Here is a 21,279-nt window from a genome sequence, read left to right on the forward strand (position 1 = left end):
AGGAAAGTCAAAAGGTATCACCACATGTACCTTTTATATTTATTTATATGAACACATCCAGAATTCAGGCTAATGTGTTTTCTCACCATCTCCATTTCCAAGCTTCTGTCCCTTATCTCAGTTGCATCAGGAGAAGAGGACCAGCATGGTCTCCCCTCCTGGACCGCCAGCTGGCTCAGTGCACTGCTCGTTCATGACAGATGCAAGACCTTTTCATGTCATGTGGTTAGGCTGCACTTCAGATGTGGAAAACATTGAGTTATTTAATTAAAATGGTTTTTACTGTTCAGTTGACTAGATAAAAATAGGATTCCAACCATTTCAGTACTCAAGTGGAGTTTAGAGGTTATAATGCAACATACGGACTTTAAACTGGGAAAGAAGACTGCAAAATTAAAGAGACTCACATCACAGATGCCTAGAAGAATGTCACTGAGATATGGGGAAGGAAGCTCCCAGCCTATAAGGTGTGTTATGAGCTCGGGCTCTCTAAAATTGAAGAATGAAGGGCCGGCGATATAGCTCAGCGGACTAAGTGCTTGCTTGCTTAGGTAAGTGCAGGGGCCGGGGTTTGAACCCGGCACTGCATGCAGCACCAGCCCCGCCCCCAGGCATGCTGAGCCAGCAATGGAGCCTAGGCGTGGTGGCGCACCCCTGTAATCCTAGCACTAGGCAGACACAAATCAGGAAGATCACTGCACATGATCCACATACTGAGACCCTGCACACACACACACACACACACACACACACACACACACACACACAAAAAAAAAAAACCTAAAATTGAAGAATGAATTTTATGAACATTGGAGATTAAGAGCAGAATATACTTATTTGGAGAAAGAAAGCTTCTATCTGAGAAAGAGACAGAACAGGTCCCGAGTGGTTTGCCAAGGACGCTCCTTTCCTAGGGACTTTATAAAAGTAAAACCACAAGGTGAGGTGGGTACAAGGTGGGGAAACTGGGAAATCATAAGGTGGGCACGAGGTGGGACAAAATTATGATCAACCAATAAGACTGCATGCATAATTGCTCAGGTAAAATTGATTAAGTGGGGCTCAAAGAAGGAAGCAAGTCCCTAGCCAGCAGGCATGAATGTAGAATAGCAAGTCTTGCCTGCAGGAGTTTGGGTTAGTGGCTCTTCCTCAAGGTGACAGAGGCCTGTGTAGACTATCAACCCCTGTTGTCTATCCCTAGGGAGGTCTGTGGGTGCATTTGCTTCATCTTTTGCCTTGAGGTCTGGCCCACACCAGGTGCCCGTCTCCCACAGTTGCAAAGCATGCCATCGTCTACTCTGGCTCCTTGGAGCACCCAGCTCTATCTAACTTGCTGGCTGTAACAGTAGAGAGGTGTAAGGTAAAGAAGAATGAGAAAAATTGTGAGAGCAAATAGCTGCTGAAAGGAAGTGCCTTTTCAAGTGCTGTGCTGCTGTAAGGGAACGCTGCAAACGAGGGCAGTACTGGAAGGAGGAGAACATTTGCGTCTTTCCGTACTGAGGCCTGGGAGGCCCACCCTCAGGCTGTCAGCGCTGCTCTGGTGAGGGCTGGCCCATCAGCGGGTCCCCTCAGGGTGGCATCCGCCTGGCAAAGGTGGAAGGCAGAAGGCGAATCCCCCTTTCTGGCACCCTCGTTAAGGGCAGCTAATCTCGTCCATGAAATGGAGCTCTGAGCCCACTCCCACTTCAGTGGCTCCACTCTTAATACAACCGTGATAAGAAGGATTAAGTCAGAATGTAAATTTCATAAGAAACACCATCATTCAAATCACAGAAAACACAACTTATGAGCCAAAGGTACTTAACTTACATTATGTTATTTAAGGCACAAGGCAACAGTATGAAAACAGTTGCAAGGCATCCCGTTGTCTCTGTGCTTTAACCTTTGATCTATTAGAAACTTACACAAACATTTAAGAAACTAGAATTAATCTGTATAATTTTCATTGAGGTGAAATTATAAAGTCAAAAATATTGGGGGTTTTGTTCCAGAACAAAGCATCTTATGTTCTTTCAAGATGTAGGAACCCACCTTTGTAAGTCAAATTTTGTAATTCCATTCGTTTCATGTACAATTTGACAATAGCTTGAAGCTGAGACCTAACCCTTAAAAGGCTTTCATTCTTTTGAACTGTGGTAACCTTTATCCTGTCTTCATCCTTCATTACTACTCATTTACTGAGTCAATTTTAGTTTTAATAAGAACAGAAAATGTTGATAACTTATCCCATCTAACACCATGCCTTCCAAAGCTTTCAGGAATAGCAGAGGATTTTAAGGTATTAACTGGTTGCTTATCATACTCTGATTTCTCTTCAGTTTGCATAAATCTTTTGCCTTTTACTAACATATATGCATTTGAAATGAATTATAAACCAAAACAAAAATAAGCCATTAATATAGATACAATTCATGGGGAAAAGGCAACAGAAGACTTACACACTATTTCCCAGTCTTGTTTTGATTGGTGGACGCAACGGTGGTGATCGCCAATTGTTGCTCTGGTAAGTGACTGAAAACAGCGCTGCAGGGGCTGGGGAAATGGCTTAGTGGAATAAGCGCTTCTCTGGCAAGTGCAAGGAACTGAGTTCAATGCCCAGGTCCACCAAAAAAAAAGAAAAAGAAAAGAAAACTGCGCTGCATAATTGCTGCTGATCGGTTCATGGCTAGTACCATTAGCAGTGCATCCTACTCTCACTAGATAGCAATTAAAAATTGTATATTATTTATTCCATGGCCACAAACACATGCCAGATGCATGATATACCTGTCTACTGTTCAGACTAACTGGAAGAGGCATTCGGGATTTATTTTGAGCCTATCCCATGCCAGATACCGCTCTGCAAAGTGCTTCACTTAAACTATAACCTCAGAGGTGTTATTGTCCCTGTACGACTTGAGAAGCAGAGCTGGAATTTTAGCTCAGGTATGTCTGATCACAGAACTTGCTTTTTGTTATAGCTGCCTGTAGCAGCTCAAATTTCTTTTAGAACAGAGAGATGTAAAAAAAGAAAAAAAAATATTTAGTCTGTTGCCTTGTATTTTTAAGCCCAGTCACCTGTAAGGTATTTCAAATTTTAAAGGTACAAGTGTTTAAAAAAATAAAGACAAATTTTTCAAGCTTTATCTTCTCACACTTAAAACCCAAATAATGATAAGACAAAATTATTATGAGAATTAGGTGAGACAACAACTTCGAGCCTTCGACAGATGGCCTGGCGGCATGGTTTTCAGACAATAATTTAGCAGAAGCTGTACTCCTCCAGCGCCTTCTTCATGCTTTCCAACGTGTATCGTTGTCACAATCTCCATCATCCTTAACCCCTCATCCTAAACACCCTTTACTCCAAAGGTCCTTGTAGGGTGGCACAGCCATTAAACTGGATTTAACAGTCGTGTTCAATTTCTGCCTATTTTCCTCCACTTCAGTTTTCTGATTACCTTTAAAAGAGCCACCATTTTCATCCTTTACCCTTGTAACAGCGAGTTCTCTCCCTGTTTTCTGCTTCACAATGCCCTATCCTCCATTCATATATTCTTTTTATTCAAAACCCACGTTGGGAGGCCCCATGTACCCTGGCAGTGTCACGGAGCCTGTGCCCCAGCCCCCAGCCACACAGACCAATTGTGCCAAATGCTGCCCAAGGCAAGGGCACCAGGAGTTACGGGAGCGCAGAGGAGAGAGGCCTGGATCTGTGTGTGCAAGTCAGACACTTCCTGGAAAAGCGACAGACAGGGAGCCTGGGTGAGCGCTGACAAGGTCAGAAGGGGCAGAGAGGATGTGGCCCGAACTTGAGTTTGGGGATGCAGGTTGGTGTCACGTCTCAGTGTCTGTGGCTCAGAATGTGGGAGAGGTGTGTGGAGGAGAAGAACAATGTTGCAGAGATTGAATCCTGAGTCTTAGGCTCCAGGAGTCAGGGCTTGCTGGCTGAGGCACGAGGGCTGCAGGTGACTATAAGCTGAGAGTGCGTGTGCAGGCGATGGATCGCCCAGGGAGTGATCAGCGCATACCCTCAGAAACACCGGCCTCAGGAGGCAGGCTCCTGACGCGAGGTGTGCAGGTGGTCTGCAGGTGCTTAGAGAATGTGTAGTTCCACGACATCCTAGAACAAGTGGCCGCTGTATGGGTGTTTGTGGAATGTGAGAGGCAGAATCCAGAGCTTCGGGAAATCCTCCGAGGCACTGGGCTGCAAGGAACAGTCGGAAAGCGCTGCTGAGGGGAGGAAAGCCGAAAGCCGACTTACATACAGAACAGAAATTTTAGCTGTGTCACAGAGGCCTCCTAACTGTGAAGATTTTTCCTTTTAAGAACTCCTCGTTCTTTCCCCTGTGTCACGGAACTCTCCCCGCGCCACCCGGGCCCACTGATGTCTTGTTGCTGGCAGCTGTCCCTCCCAGATGCCGTTCTCAGCTCATGCAACTGGTCACTGTGGCAGCCTGAACTGAGTGTCTACCCCAGAGGCCAAGAATAGACACGGAGTCCCGGTGACTTGGAAGCTAGGTAACATCTGGAGGGTGAACGCCGTAGTGACTACAAAACTCATCGTCTCATCGCAAGCAAGCAAATTATACGCGTATGAGTAAGATTTCCCTGCTGAGCCAGGGAATACAAAGTGCCCTTCTAAACAGAAGGAAAAGCAGCTTGCTCTCATAATCATAAAGAACAACGAAAAATACTAAATCAAACACATTCTTCCATGTTTCCAAACTCCGCCTTTCAATGTATCAACACACTCCTCACCTCAAGAGCTAACCACCAGATGAATGAAGGTCCTCTCAAGGGACTGTTCTCTGTTTATTTCCCCTCCCTGCATTTTCCTGGAGTTGGAAATACATGTATTCTGCGTTTCTCAGTTAGGTGTTGACCTTGTGTGAGTGATTCCTTCACCTTTGGGGGCCATGCTCTCATCTGCAGGAGAAGCTCGGTACAGAGTCTGAGAGCAGCTCTTCAGTCCCCACTGTGCACAGACCTCGGGGTAAGCGTTTCTTATTCCCAATTTGCCAATTGCTTCCAAGAATCACCAGGCACTGTCTCTAAGGTATTTCTTCATCTTGAGAGACCAGTGTCTAGCACCATGTGGCCAACGTAGCTAAACAGAGCAAAGGCCAACGACCTCTCCTTGTGAAAGGCCAAGTAGTAAACGTCTCCGGCTTTGTGAGCCAAAAGGTCTGCGTGGTATTCAAGGCTGTTACCTAGTGTGACAGCAGCCACCAACCCTATGTAAATGGATGTGTATGGCTGTGTTCCAATTAAAGTTTTGTTTACCAAAGCAGGTGACAGACATGAGTGGCACATCATGTTGCCTGCTGCCCCTTGAAATAGAGGACTGTCCAGCCTGGTGACCCAAGGAGAGGACAGTTGGGTTCCCACCATCTTCTATTTATGAGCTGCTTTCTGGGTGATTTCCTGATAAACTGCTTTGGGGTCATCATTGTGGGTGTCACTGTTGTTTCTGCTGCTGTTGCATCAGACAAGAATTGTTTGACTATTTTATTTGTTTATCTTTATGTATTTGGTACAAGGTCTCACTGCGTAGCTCGGACTCATAGTGGTTCTCCTGTGTATACCTGGACTCGGTGGCTCAGGGCACCTGGGGGCAGAGCCAGCGTGGCATGTCATGCCTGGGATCGAACTCCAGTCCCCGCACTTGCCTAGGCAGGTGCTTAGTCCGCTGAGCTATCTTGCCAGTCCTCCGTTCTATTACTATCTCAGTGCTCATTCCCCAAATAAATACCTGGAAGTGAGTAGGCCTGTAAGCTTGGAGGGAAGCAGAATCTGGGCAACTTGTTTCTCAGGCAGAGAGAGAAATAAAGGGCTTTATCAGCAGACAGCTCTGAACGTGAGTACTGCACGTGAATACTGCCTAAGGGCCGAGATGAGAGGGGAAGCGTGGGGCCAAAAGATGGGGGAGAAGACGGGCTGGATGGCAGGCTCTTCGTGGCATCTGCTATGCAGACTTGCCCAGACGGGGGAGTATCTTGGGTTTGTTTTGCAAATTGCAGTTGCCAAACTCTGGAAGCCAAAAGAGCGAGCAGCCAGCCTACACCAGGCTGTTCTCGTGGATCTGAGGAACCTCCATGACTCTGTTCTTGGGGGGAAGAAAGCATTAAATACACCTTCTGCATAAGAGAAGTGAGGATCCATTTTGCAAAGAGGTGGCGAGTGCCTGTCGTATTTCTTAGATTTTTTTAATAATAAGAGAACAATACCTACCAAATCATAAATTTGACCCCTTTGTCACCGTATACTGTTTTCCTCACAAAACTGTTTTAACAGAAAAAACGAGTACGTTCAATGGTCTATATACTGTGATGCAGTTCCAGGAAGCCAGGGGTGCGCTAGCTGGCCGCCACAGGACTCGCTCCAACTGACCCTCTTCTAGCACTGGCTGAAACAAGTCCTGAAAGAGAGGAAATGCCAGCATTTTATTAGCGAATATGTTCTAAAAGGTAACTCACGTGTTGACCTCGAGTGACAGAGACACTCCCTCAAGGGAAGCCTCAGTAGCCAAGTCTCTCCTTGGTGCCAGGATTTGCAAGATTGTCTTCGTCATACTTTCTTTAAATGTTTATATTAGAAAGTTTAATTTTGCTGAGCTAGCTGGCAGGACTTAGGTAATGAGCTTTGTTCTAAATTTTTAAATTTCATTTCATTTTTCCAAAAGCTCTTCAAGTCTACCTTGACAGAAACCGTTACTAACAGGGAGACAGGGAAGCTGTCCTTTGAGAAAAGGTTGTGCAATTTAGAAGAGCTCAAGTATTCACTCAATTTTCTAACAGATTTATAGACATAGTTTGCAGCCTCTTTGGTTTAACGTGCCTGCTGGTGACCCGTGAACCAGGGATGAAACCAGCCAAGTGACAAGCCTGGCAAAGAATTTTGGCCAGATTTTTTGTACATGAGACCTGCTTGCGGAAAACACATCACGCATGCGCACACTGTCACTGGTGAGCATGTTCTGTTTCCAGCGGAAGGTTTTGGCTTTCGTGTTGGTCTCCCGGGATCTAAAGCTTCAGAGTGTAGGCAAGTGGCAGAATTTTCCACAGACATGGCATTTTGATTGTTTGCAGTGGCCAAGGATCACCCACAATCCGGAGTGTAACTGTACCCCGTCTAGGAGGCGAAAGCCTTATCGTGAGTATCCGTGTGCAGATCGTCCTGACCCCTTAGCGTCTACTGCATTGCTTGGCACATGAGTCGTACTGGGGTAATAGCTGTTCGTGAAAAATAAGTGAATGAATGGAGCCCGCCACGTGCAAAGATCCACACTAGCATTCTCTTCACTTAGATGCTATTAAAAATAACAGCTTAAAATTTTTGAAAAGTATTTCATTTATTGCACCTGGATTGTTTTCTGTAATATAAGTAGATGTTAATGCCTTTTTTTTTTTTTTTTTAGGGATATGATAAAAGGGACTTCTGTTTTGGAATTTGGGCTACATGACGGAGGGAGGGAGGGAGGGAGGTTGGAGGGAGGAGAGAGAGAGGCAGAGGAATGAAATGCCAAAGCCTTGGAGAAGAGGATGCCCAGAAGAGGGCCTTGGGAAAGTGCAGGAACACTCGTGTGTAGCTGAGTGCTGAAACTGCTTTGTAGATTGTAAGCTCTTTTGCATTGATTGGAGTGTTTTAGGAAAAGGATTTATCCCACTAAGAGATTCTGATTCTAAGACTCATAAAATTTTTAAGTTCATACAAAGCCATTGTGACTCCTTTTTACTGCTTTAACCTCAAGCCTAGAAGAATGTATCATGCATAGGAATGTTCAAAACTTATTTGTTGAATGAATAAGAATAGAACAAAGATAATAATACTAAGGATACAAAGTGGTTATTGGTGGAAATTATTAAAAGAATACAGATATGCTTTCATTGGTATGGCAGTCTTATGCTGGATAAAACCAAAAATCAAGTAGTTTCAAACGGTGCTATACTGCTTTATCTTACTGACCTAAAAGTCTTCAAATTCTTGGAGGCTGGCAAGATGGCTCAGTGGAATAAGCACTTCCCTGCCAAGCGCAAGGGCCTGAGTTCAATCCCCAGTTCTGCCAAAAAATAAAAATAAATAAAAGTCTTCAAATTCTCAAATACACATACATTCACACACATGCACAAGCATTTGAAAAACTGTGAGTATATATTAAATGTAAATTAATATTAAATTTCAGGGTGATAAGGTTAGGAACCTATTTTGTGGTTTAAGATCAAATATTATAATTTTATAGTTGAAATCAGAAAAAACCCATAAAACGTAATGACTGAAGTCAGTCGGATGGCTCACTTGCTGCCAGATTAATGCTCAGCTCACCTGCTCTGCAAAGCTGTGCTTTCTGTCACTTACAAGGCTGTAGCGATAGAAACAGAAGAAGAAGTACTCTGTGGCCACACACACAATGTCACCTACAGGATAGTCATGCACCACTTTTTACTATGACCTTCATATGCCCTTCAGGAGAAAACGCGTGTTGTAGGACAAACAGGCACTTTCTGTGATGTCAGACCCTGCGTGGCCGAGCTGGCGCAAGGGGGCCGCTGAACGCGGAGCTCGGCGCCAACGCAGGGAAGCATATTTTTCTTTCAAAATATTTTAAGTACCAAAGTTTGCACAACATCTTGGCAAGGACAGCAAGTCTGAGGAGATGTTTGTGTTTCCAGCTAACACGACAGCAAAAGAATGTGACGGCAGCTAAACAGCATTTCAATCATGAGCTAGAAGAATGCAGGTAGCAGAGTGAATGTACGACCCACGGGCTAGAAGCTATGCTTAGAGGCTTACAGAATCCCAAGACAGCTTATCTTTTCTTCTTTCCTCCATACAGCGAACCACCCTGGCATTGGCTTCCAATGTGGACGCCCCTCAGAACTCTCAGGAAAAGTGTCCTGGAATAGCTTTTGCTATTGTGCAGGAATGGAACTAAATTTAGCATAGTCCATCTGTTTGATTAGAGAGAGAAAGAGGCATAGCTGGATTTTCTTGGCATACAGATCTTTTATAAATCTGAGGGTGGTTTTCCAGATTTCTCTGGAAATCATTTCAAAGTTCACCAATTCTGCCAACATTGAACACCATCCACATCTTTTCTGTCTCCTATTTTTTCTAACGTCTGACTCCTTTTTAATTTCTATAAAATAGAAAACTGACTAGTACATCCTAAGCACTTAGCAAATCTGACAAATGCTTTAGTGGATTGGGTGTGTAGACCGAGCTTTTAATACTAAGATACCAGCAGGTATCCTAACAAAAGAAAGGCGTTCTGCTTTGGTTTCACTATCATAATCTTAAACGTGTGCATGAGGGGGTGTCTATATCTTGTCTTCTCAGCTAAGCTATAAACTGGGAATCGCGAACTCAAATGCCTACATATTCCAGATAAATAATAGAAATGAGGGACAAGGGTGTTCATCATAAAATAAGTACTGGAGGTTACTGCCAGCTGGAGAGCACAGGGCCGACCCACATGTGGGACACACAGGACAGCGTGTCACATCTACACTCCCAGCACAAGGAGTATGATCTTCCTCGTGGGACACACAGGACAGCGTGTCACATCTACACTCCCAGCACAAGGAGGTGATCTTCCTCGTGAGGAAAGTTGTCTCTAAAACATCCCTATAATATTGAAAAATATGAAAAGAAATCAATAATAAAATAGTATTAATTTATTAAAGTATATATTAAGGTATAATATATATTATATATTAAAGTATGTTAGGAGAGTTCTATTTTAAGGTCATACATTAGGTTTTATGTCCCGAAAACTCTTGTAAATTTTACCAGCTGCAATTTTGTGTCATTAATAAAATTACCTTCGTTTTAAATAGAGGAAGCAAAGGTGTAGTACCTGGTCAACGTGTATCACGCTGCATTATTAAGCAATTGGATGATTAAATGCAATCAACATGGCAAGGAACAAACAGCAGAGCCCGGAGCTGTCCTAACCTGTGTAGAAGCACACACAAGCGACAGCCGTTCCTGGCTCCTCAGGTCGGCAGCGAAGGCGCTCCCTAACTCCGTGGGTGCCTCGCAGTCTCCCGCTAAACTGCAACCTCGACATCGCTGATGGAGTTAGCGTAGTTCAGCAAGCGCTTTGAGCAGTCTGTGAGGCCTGGCTCCTTCGCAAGGAGAGAAACAAAACTAGACCTTATTCCTGTATGTTGAAACAGCACTGGCAACCATGAGTAGCTGTCATTTATTACTTACTGTTTCCTTTATTTCCTCCAGGGATCTCGTACGCTCATTATTCTTAGTGTTCCCATTTCATTGATAAGAAAATTGAAGCTCTTAGAGGTGAACTAAGTCCTACCGCATCACACAATTAGCCGGAAAGGAAACATAAGGCCGAGTGGGCCAGGATTTATGTCCACTCTGTGGCCCTGCATGAAATGTCTGAGGAGTCTTGAACTGTTTCTTTCCCTTTGCCTCTACGTATCTTTTTTTATTTTTTAAAGGGAATAAAAAATAGTGAAAAAACTTTACTCACTGGAAGAAAATTGCCTCTTGAACAAATGGTGCTAGAAAACCTGGCTCTCTACATGCCGAAAACTCAAACTTGACCCAGGTCTATCACCATGCACTAAACTAAAGTCAAAATGGATTAAAGATCAAAACATTAAAGCAGAGACACTAAATCTCCTGGAAGAGAAAGTAGGAGGAACTCTTGAAGACATAGGTGTAGGCAAAGAGTTCATGAACATAAATCAGATCACACGGGAAACACTTGAAGGAATTAACAACTGGGACCTGCTCTTACTGAGAAGTTTTTTCACGTCAAAAGAAATTACCAACAAAGTGACAAGGCAACCCAGAAATTTGGAAAAAATCATGACAAATAAGTACTCAGACAAAGGTCTGCTCTCTAGAATTTATAAAGAACTAAAAAACACTAGGACCTCAAAATTTAAAGACCCAATCCAGAAAGTTTAGAAATGATACAGAATTTCACTAAACAAAATGATAGAAATTGAGCAATGGTTGTTATATTGCAAGTTGTTGTCTTCAAATTAGTTGTTCAGATTACCAGATATGAGCATGCAAAATTGGTCAAAAAACTTAAAAAGAGAAAAAAATTAAGCATTAGCTGTTCTTTTCCATTGGCCAGTGGAGAGGGGCAGTAATCACATAAGCTGGCCTGTGTATGCACATATATACATTTCTCCCTCCCTCGCTTCTTTCTTTGCTCTTTTTCCTCATCCCAGATGTCCCTTGGCTTTGAGCAGTTTCGTTCCCTTTTACAAGATCCATTGTGCCTTTCGGATCCTGTTTCCTCTTTCAGCTTCTCACACGAGGGCGACACTATGGTGCTTACATATGTGGGTCTGATTTACTTCACTTACCAAGTATGGTCTCTAGTTGGTCCATTTACCTATAAAAGCTTCAAATCTATCTTTCTTTATAGCTGAGTAATACCCCACCGTATAAAAGTACCACATTTTTTGTCCATTCCTCAGTTGATAGACATTTGGATCGTTTCTAAGAGTAAGCTATGACAAATTGTGGTGCTATAAATATGGGTGCCCATATGTCAATGTTTTCAGTCCTTGTGGAAAAATACCCAGGAGGACAGTCGCCTGCCTGAACGGGCCGCCCAACCCTCGCTTTCTGAGGCGCCTCCACACTGACTTCCACGGTGGTTGGAGCAGTCTGCACTCCCACCGGTAGGGGAGAAGCGGGCTGGGGACGTGGCTCCTCAGAATAAGCACCTGTCTGGCAACTGAAATGTCCTGAGTTCGATTCCTGGTACCAAAAAAAAAAAGTGGAGAAAGGTGGTCAACCACTTTTTTTAAACATAAAGTCCTCTTTTCAAAATCTAGCATAAAATGACAAAATTCGTAGAATAGATTATTTCTATTCTGAAATAGAGAGTGCAGGACCACCCACCGCCCCCAGCATGTCCTCTCCGCTCCACCCCTCCCAGCAGCGCTGCACCGGGCTGCTTCCTCCTACCTGTCACCGGCTCTGCGCGCCTCTCCCCTTAGTCTGTGAGGATCGAATATTCGACCTTGCACGCGTTTCCTCCTCCCTTGCTCTCAAGCCTCTCGCTCGCAGATCTGCGTCTGCCGCCGGTGCCCACGTCCGCACGCCTCGAGGTGGGCGGACACGTGCAGGAGTCCCATCGGGCTCAGGACGAATGTACCCCCGAAGGACTGAGCTGGCGGAGGTCCGTACTAGTTATTAGAGGGCAGCTCCCGATACTTGCGCAGCGTGTGGCCAGAGAGGGCGGCGCGGCGGAGGCGACGCCCTGGCCCCCGCGTCCTCCTGCTCGGCCCCACCTGCGTGCTGCGGGGACAGCTCGGCGCAGACACGCCCAGCGCAGAGCAGCGCGGCGGCGAGCGCTGGGGACGCCGCGTGGGGCCACCCTGCTGCGGGAGGACAGTGCGCCTCGCGCACCGCGCCGGACCGCGCTCCTCAGGATTGTTCTGTGTCGCTTGGCTTTTAAGGCCGCCAGCCTCCAGGAATTGCTGGAGTAACGCCAAATTGCAGGCATGTCCACGCTTTGAATTGCGACGGTCTTCAAGGGTTCATCAGATAACTGAAGAAAGCGGGTAGCAGGAGGCGAGTTTCTAACGCGGGTGCCCTCGTCACGTCCACTCAGCAGACAGCAGGACCGTTGCTTTTTCTTTTTGTCTCTTGTAAACTCAGAGTGCACTTGGGAGATGAGAGTTCGATTTTACCATTTCGGGTTTCTCGAAGAGCGTTTCCGGGGCCAGTGAGCTTGAGAGCGCCCGAGCAGGCTGTCTAGCTTAGAGCCGCAGCCCCTCCCCAGCAAAGCAGGGCATCGGCATGACGCGGGGCTTCCCACGCAGTTGCTGTTAGGGCGTGAGGGTCTTTGGCTTTGTGCCTGTATGTACAGAGACACATAGGTGTACACACGTATACATATGAACACAGTATATGTACACACACCATACGTATTTTAAATATATATATATATATCATATATATGATACTCGAATCAAACTTAGGACTTTGCGCTTTCCAGCTTTATCTGTGGCTCTGCATTTATGTTATATAATCTAAAATCTGACTACAGGGACTAGTGAGATAGCTTAGCCAACTAAGTACCTGCTTAGGCACACACAGGAACAGGGGTGTGACCCCCAGCACCACCTGCTGTGCCGAGCCAGGCGCGCTAATCTGGCCACCAAGACCAGGCGTGGTAGCACACACCTGTAATTCCGGCGATCGGGAGGCTGAAAACGGGACGGTCACTATGGGTCCAAGCTGCGCAGTGAGATCCTGAACCAAATTAAAAATAAATAAAATTTGACTATAATTTCTTGTATACATGCATTTGAGCATTTCTCCCCTCGTAAGTGATGCATTCTCCGTGGCAGCGTTCCCTCGATTTCCTTTAACCCCACTAGTGTCCAGCCCGACCCTAGATGCACCACTAGGAACTGAGGAGAGTGGCCCACTGGGTTGGGCTTTCTGTCCTGCGGGGTCCTCAAGTGTCTAAACACTGGGTAGTGTTCTCAGATTAGAATGGCAATTGAGCAAAAAATGTGAGATTCTAAGCTATACTTCCTCATGGTCATTGGGTTGGGTGTTCTTTTACTGGATAATTCTGAGATTCTCAAGTTACTGAGTAGGGAAGGAGTTAATAAGCTCCTGAGAAGTGAGGTTCTTTCCAAGTCTGAGAGTGTTTGGATAACAAAAACTTAGAGGCTTTCCTGCCTTCCTCTCACAGAAAGCCAGACAACGCAAAGTCCCCTGTCTGAGGTGGCTATTTAGCTTTGAAGTGCGTGGACTGAAGCGTCAATGTCAGCGCTGGACTGGCGACCACCCACACTAGCTTCATGGGAAACGGAAGACGTGTTACTCTCGGTGTCTGAGCAATGGAGAGGTTGGCCACATGTTGGTATAACAGTTTCTTTGAGGCTCCACAGACACCTTCTGGAGCATGTTTGCTCTGCCATCAGAGTCCCGTGAGAGTTTCCCAGGGCCCTAATGTCATTGTCCTACCTGCTTGTGTGGCTGTGATATGTAATCACCTCTTCTACATGTCAAAAGCAATTTCTGATCTCCAGTCCACTAACCACGTTTGATCTTTAGCACAATGAAAATAAATGTTTGGAATGTAAGCTTATGGTCTCTGCGCTACCTTTTTTCCTTTTAACTCATGGTAGATTTTCCACTCTCTCTTTTAGGATCAACACTCTGTGGTCAGCCAGAGCACAGGCTCCAGTCCCAGCCCCAGTCCCTGCTCCAATCCAAACACAGTCAGTGCTTATGTGAGCTCCCAGCAGTCGCTGCTGAATCAGCCGCTGATAGGCAAGAAGCAGGGTCTCCAGAGGCAGCTCATGGAGCAGAAGCAGCAGCTCCTCCTGCAGCAGCACGTGCTGGTGGACACGGTAAGGCTTCCTTCTCCTTCTGACTCCGAGGCACACACTTCTTGGCCCAGCAAAGAGCGGTCCTTTTCTCCCCTTCCCCTTTTTTTCTGCCCACTACCCTGTCGGCAACAAGAGGGCCTGGCTGTAAAAGGAGTCGGCTCTGTACATGACAGTATGCAGACAGTGGTTTCAGGCACTGTCAGACGCTTGCAAGCACACAGCCTGGCTACCCGGACACTCCCAACCCAGGCATCTCCTCAGTGACCTGGGTGGGTACTCGCATCCAGCCAGAGAAGCCAATGTGCTCCCCAGCCTCAAGGGGCAAACATAGTGGACTTCACTTTAACCAACTCAAGTCCCAACTGATTTTAAAGAAATTCAAGTTCTGAGAGCCATTTCAAAAGTCGCCTTGGGACTGTGCATAAACCTAGTGGCCTAGCACCTGCCTGGCACGCTCAAGGTTCTAAGTTTGATTCAGCAAGTCAATTTGGTCTTTCAAAATTAAGATCTGGCTTCAGAAACTAGTGGGAGGCTAATGAGAGTGAGACTGCCCTTCTTTGGTTTTTATAAACCATTCACATTTCTCTTTGTTTGGACACCATAGAGCACCTTGTGCATTTTAGCGTATCCAGGAAGAAAGTCTTTGTGGCGACCACGTGAGCTTGGCTCTGTGGTCCTCCGACAGGCCTACACAGGCACCTATGCTGAGAGCTTTTCTTGTGCAGGTTGGCATCCTTACGCTGTTGTGTTTCCACCATGAAGCACAAAAAGAATAAGTAGTATTTGTCACAATGAACGCTGTCACTGCCAACACATATTGTGTACCTACCGTGTGCCATGCACCATGCTTAGCTCTTATGGAATTAAAGGATTAACTCTTATAATAGGAGCACGAGGGAGGCCCTGCGTTATTATGGATATCTTTACAAGCAAAGCAAAACAGACAAGTACTGTGGCAAGTGATTCTGCTACTAGGGTTTCCAGTTCAAGAGACGGGGCTATTGCTCAAAATTAGTTGGTCATCTACAGGGCTGTCAGGGTCAGAGGCTGTTGACTTGAGCCTCTCACAGCTCAGCATAGTAATATGGCTTCACTTTTCATACCTCACGTTTATACTTTTCTGCTGGATGGTTAAAACCAAGATAAAGCAAGACCTATATAACAAGAAATGTAACTTTTATTTCTGATAAGGTCAGTCAAATCCCCTCAAGATTTACCTTGAAACCCTATATGGCAGTTTGTAGATCCTTTGTCAGTGTCAGCCATGTGGATGAGTCACGGCCATTGCTTGACCAATTTGCTCTCTGTGAAAGCCTGAGAGAATGTTTTCTCTCCATGTGACTCTCCTTGGGCACACTCTACATCATCTATATTGGATTATTTTGCTGAATTCACACACCTACAATATTTAAATGGCAGTGGAATACCCATCTCTGACAAAACTAAACAAAAAAGGGATATAAATGAAGGACCATTTTGTATATGTATATACAAAATAGGATGGATATACAGCTACTTTCTCTTAATTCAATGAGAAGATTTGTACTAATAGTGTTTGGACAGGATATCATGTCTGAATTTTATATTATGAACAACTACTATGAAGACAACAATATGCAATGTATTCATTATTGAAACTGTCCAACTAACCTGTTTTAAAACTATCTCATTGCTATTTGTTTCTCAATAAAATTAATTAAAACATTAGTTGGTCAACAAAAGCCATGTGGTACAGAAATCCATTGAGGGTGAGCCTGTGGCTTCACACTTGCATTGAAAGGGAAAGGCATTCTCCAGCAAAATGTCACCATCTCCCATCAGTAACGGGGTTTAGGCTTCGCTACTCATCTCAGGGAAGTGGTAGAGTGACAGCTCTATGCCACCTCCATATGCAAGGCCATTAGACCTCCCTCTTTGTGGAAAAGTAGTTTAAGAAACTCAGGTCTTCATAGATGCAAATGCTAACTCTGAACAGCACCTGGAAGCCCTTGTAGCCCCAAAGCCAATCATTTGCTTGAAGCTACATAAAAATAAATGCTGGTTTGAATGGTGAGGAGTCAAACATACATGTGTACATCCTGTCCTCTTCAATTTAAGTAGTAGAAACATCTAACTATGTGAGATAGATACTTTTTGGAAAAGAAGGACTTTAGAGTCCCACATTTGGCTTAAGAGTCGAAACTGTCAGTTTACACAATAGTTTACAGCAGGGCAGCACCGCATTGCCGCGTTTAGGTTCATGGAACATCTCAAGCTGTCTCTTAAACATTTACAGTTTGCGCAAAACCAAAAAGAGAGTCTCACTAGCCACATTTTCCCTTTAATGTGTAAACCTATGTTTAAAAGAAATGCAATCCATATGTCTCTGATTCATTTATATTTAGCTCATCAAAATTGTGTTGCACTTGAATAACTCAATGTTCAAAAATCTCTGAGTGTTTCAAGATTTTTCTTAGAAATAAGCAAATTTAGTTTGTTGTTGAATTAAGAGTCTTTACCTCTCTTCAGAGTAGATTTATTGTACTTAAAAGATTTGAGATTTGATAACAAACCAAGAAACACATGGTTTAAGTAAGTTTTAAATCGGGCAGTGTACATTTGGCTTCTACCTTTTACCTACGAACTTGATGAAGCTATCTATTACCCAGCTTTCTTTTCTTTTCTTTTTTTTTTTTAAATATTTATTTATTTATTTAGTGTGTGTGTGGCCAGCTCAGCCCACCAGGGGGCGGGACTGGCTGGCATGTGGTGCTGGGGATTGAACCGCGTTCCCTGTGTTTTGCTTAGTTTAGCTTGTTCTAAGTAGGTGCTTTAGACCACTGAGCCATCTCACCAGCCCCCAGCTTTATTTTCTATTTATTAATTTTTATATAATTGTATTCTGTCTCTACCTATGCCAATCATTTTTAGTTTTGAAAATAAAAATTGCCTTGGAGTATGTGTAAAATTACTCGGAAGCAATTCCAGAAACTTCCTGATCCACCTTGAGAAAAAATAAAGCCACCCTTGATGTGCACAAGTGATCTGACCTGTCTAAACAAGTCATTTGTTCTCTGGTGAACATAAACAAGCTTACAAAATAGCAACCTCAAGCAGATGTAAACGAGGTCACTATGTGACCTACAGAAGCCCAACACCCCGCAGTCCCAAGGACAACTACTTTGCTACTCGATCTCACAGTCACCTGCTCTTCTGGCAGTTCTCAGTCTAGGAGAAGTCCCGGCTCCCCCAGGCCATCCCTGCTCACACAGAGTCCAGGCCCACAGTAGGTTCTTCCCGTCTAAGGCTTTGCCTGAGACCCAAGGCCCTCTAGGATGTGCATTTTCCCTGTGGCCATGGGTGACACACCGCGTGGGTGGGCTCCTGGTGGTCTTTGGAAGATGGCATTGAAGTATGAAAAGAATGTCGCTACTTACTGTCTTAGCTTCCAGACTTACTCACTGTAAAGCATTAAAGGTGGCTGATTCCGGAAGAAAGGAAAGAGCCCTGGACATTTCTATGCTTTTTAAATGGATCACTGAGAAACTGAGTCGCAAGGCACCCTGGTTGCGTGTGACAGGAGAGAACCCGAGTTTATGACTCCGAATTTGCTCTCAATTTGCTTAGCCGAGTGAAGTTTCCATTTTCTCTTCTTTTAAATGAGCATAATCATACCTACCATGGAGGGTTAAGAATGAAGGGTAAAAAGAGATATCCACATAGCACCCCACTCCCTAATTGGTTATCTCCTGACATTGTTTCCTACCCAAGGTTACAAATTTAAACAAACAACAATAAAAACTATACAAGCAGCCTGCACTGTGGCCCTGCTCCTAGGCTTCCACACTCTACAGCACCAGAATTATATAGAGACACCAACATGTATCAGCCGTGCCACAGCACACAGCTAGAAATACCTCCTCAAAACTGACAGAAATTAGCTCTCATTGAAATCTAATTGCAGGGACTGGAGAGAACGCTTGCCTGGCAAGCACAAGCACCTGTGTTCAATCCCCAGTTCCGCAAAAAGAAAAAGAAAAGAAAAAAGAAAGAATGAAAGAGAGAAAAGAAAAAGAAATCTAATTGCAAAATAAAGGCAAAGAAAGCAGTTACAAGAACCAAAATATTTTAGGTTAAGTGTTATGGAAAGAAATGGCACTTCCAGAAAGAAAGAAAGAAAGAAAGAAAGAAAGAAAGAAAGAAAGAAAGAAAGAAAGAAAGAAAGAAAGAAAGGAAGGAAGGAAGGAAGGAAGGGCACTTCCATGCAGGAATTTCATTGAAACTGAAAAGATTTGTCTCTGAATTAGCTCAACTAAATGCGTTCATGATTTGTGATGCAAGACTCAACAGTGGTTCTTAGATTCCATTCAAATAGTACCTGAGTTTTTATGGGCCAAAAGATAATATCACAATTTAATATGTTTTCATTTGTGTTTTTAAGGAGAAAATCACGCCACAAGATCAGATAAACTCACATTTGACAAGGCCACCCCCAGATTACAAAGACCAAAGAAGAAATGTGGGAAATCTACAGCCAAACATCCCATACTCTGGTAAGTGCTCTTAAGAATCAGTGAAAGGCATAACTGTGAAAAGAAGCCAACTATTCGGTTTCCCATCTTTTTTCCGTCACCCATCCCATCGTTGACCATGCTGTCTTTCTTGGAGTCTTTTTCCAGCTCCCACTTATCTGTGGGACTAAGGCCACGCTCGACCCTTGTGCGAGTCCCTGCTTGCTCTTGCCCTGCATTCTTACGTCCACTGCTCTGTGAGCTCCTCATTATCTGGAGAGCCGAAGATTCTCTGCATGCTGGGTTCCTCCAGTCCCCCAATAACTCATCTGGTCCCAGGTAGTGTGAGGCATGGAAAGATTTCTTGCTCTTTAACAATCACAAATATACGGTGCACAAAGCCAGTCCTGCTTCTCCAGGGGACCCTATTCCTCCCCCACACTTCCCCTGCCTCCCAGGGACAGTGGAAAAGTGGAGTGTGTCCCCTGAAGCCTCCCCAGGCACTGCACTGCATTCCACTTCAGTCCCAGAATGAAATCTTTTCATCGCCTCTCCATACAAGGCTTACCCAGAATCACCCACCCGCCGCCCCTGGACTTCAGAACGGCCCCAGAACAGGCTGATACCGCGTCTGCCTTCTTGTCGGCATCTGTTCAAGTCTCCTCAGAACTCTGTGCACTTCTTTACTTAGCTTATACTATTCTCTTACGTTTCCTACCTTCTCTCTGCTTTACGTGTTCCTCTATCCTTACAGGAAGTCACACAGAACATCTTCTAAAGAAGGAGAAACTGTTGACACTCCTCATTCACTCATATTCTTGGCCCATTAAATACATTTTAAATATGCTGCTCTGCTTCATTTACACATCTTTAAATGAACCGGATTGTCTCTCCACTACATTAGGAATGTGACACATATGTATTCCGCTAAGATGACTTTGCTCTGGAGCAAAAGCAGGGCTATTTGCTTGTCCACAGAGACTGAAAGACAAGACACAGATTACTTGGAATGTGGCCTGTGATTGGGCCCTGGAGAGGCAGGGATCCCCTGGAAGTACACAAAGTTCCCGTCCATGTCTAGGATTTCCCCTCCCTTTCCTGGAGCTACCGTGGGGATGTCGTCTCAGGCTAGTCTGAAGCCCACACTGTCAAGAGCCCATGCCACTCTGCCTTCTTCAGCGTGTGACTGGCTGCATCCTAAGGCGGCTCGCAGCCAACATCACCAGCCCTGTGCTCATATTTCAGGCAGGAAGAAGAAAACAGGAAACAGTAAACTATCCCACGGGTGAGTCGTGCTCCTGCCAGAGAGCCGCTTTCCTGGGGTCCTGCTACTGGTCTCTGCCTTTGGCCGGAATGCACCCTCGAGACCTCCGTCAGCAAGTCTGAGGAACATGGTACCAGCAGAATACACTGCACGGAGTCAGGGCTCTGTCTCTAAGAGACGGGGTGGGGAAGTCGACAGGCACCTAGCAGTTTCATCTGGGATGCACGCAGGCACTTTTCTAAGTGTGCGTGCGGCTTCCTTAGCAACAAACATCCTGCACCCCAAAGAAGTAGGAATCACTGTTCTAGAGCACTTTGCTTCACATGTTCTTGAAGAGTAAAATAAGAAGTACAAGCCTGGGGCCGGGGAGGTGGCTCAGTGGAATAAGTGCTTCCCTGGCAAGTGCAAGGGCCTGAGTTCAATCCCCGGTTCTGCCAAAAAAAAAAAAGAAGCACAAGCCAATACAAACTTGTGTCATTTTGTAATTGAATTGTCTTTCCCAGATGTCAGTGCTGTAAGTGAAGCACAGAGGGAACTCGGGCAGGTTTCTGTCATGGAGAAAAGATTTAGGAAGGCCGCAGCTAGGGCTTTGCTCTGGTCTTTGTGGAAAGGCTTTCTATTGTGCTGTTTACAGACACTGACATTCTCATAATCTCACAAACTCATGTATTTTTTATTGTTGATGGTGGTGGTGGTGATGTTGTTGTAAGCAGGGTGCTTACAGGGGATGATTGCTGAAAGCTCTGAATGTTTTCCTTAGCATTTGGGTAGCATGTACACCCTTATTACAAAACTGTCAGCTGTAAAGACAGCGTGGCTTCAACGCTTCAGCACGTGCCCTCAGTTCCGAGTCAGGCTTCTTCTCTCTGGCTGTGACCCATCTCCATCAGACACGCCCTGCACACTGTAGGACATAGGGCCTTGTGTCAAGGTCGGGGACACAAAGAGATGTGAGAGACTGCTCCTGTTGGGACTTAACTGGGAAAACAAGACATAGCGTTGCTGGAATGTTCACTTGGCCGACAGTCTTTAAGCTGTGTGTCGTGCAGACGTAGAGGAAAGCATGTACTTCTCAGCTGCGGATGTCAGATACACTGTGTGCCACAACCCGAAGGAATTCGAATGAACAGCGGAGGTTAAGAGTAGGACTTATTTAGAGAGAGGGAGGCGAGGCAGGAGGGAAGGTGGGAAGGAGGGA

At 45.0% G+C, this 21,279-nt stretch overlaps 1 protein-coding gene across 1 annotated transcript in view; it reads left to right on the top strand.

The window, feature by feature from the left end:
* Window positions 1-2,661: 2,661 nt before the first annotated feature.
* The window catches only part of Maml2 (mastermind like transcriptional coactivator 2), a 22,562-nt gene continuing 3,944 nt past the window's right edge, over window positions 2,662-21,279 (top strand). The window contains exons 1-3 of the mRNA XM_023709518.1: window positions 2,662-4,853; window positions 14,145-14,348; window positions 18,748-18,859. Coding sequence (XP_023565286.1) covers window positions 4,764-4,853; window positions 14,145-14,348; window positions 18,748-18,859 — 406 coding nt within the window. The 5' untranslated portion in view covers window positions 2,662-4,763. The remainder of the gene's footprint in view (window positions 4,854-14,144; window positions 14,349-18,747; window positions 18,860-21,279) is intronic.

The sequence above is a fragment of the Octodon degus genome, unplaced genomic scaffold (assembly GCF_000260255.1).
Source record: "Octodon degus isolate 3935 unplaced genomic scaffold, OctDeg1.0 scaffold00012, whole genome shotgun sequence".
NCBI classification, from domain to species: domain Eukaryota; kingdom Metazoa; phylum Chordata; class Mammalia; order Rodentia; family Octodontidae; genus Octodon; species Octodon degus.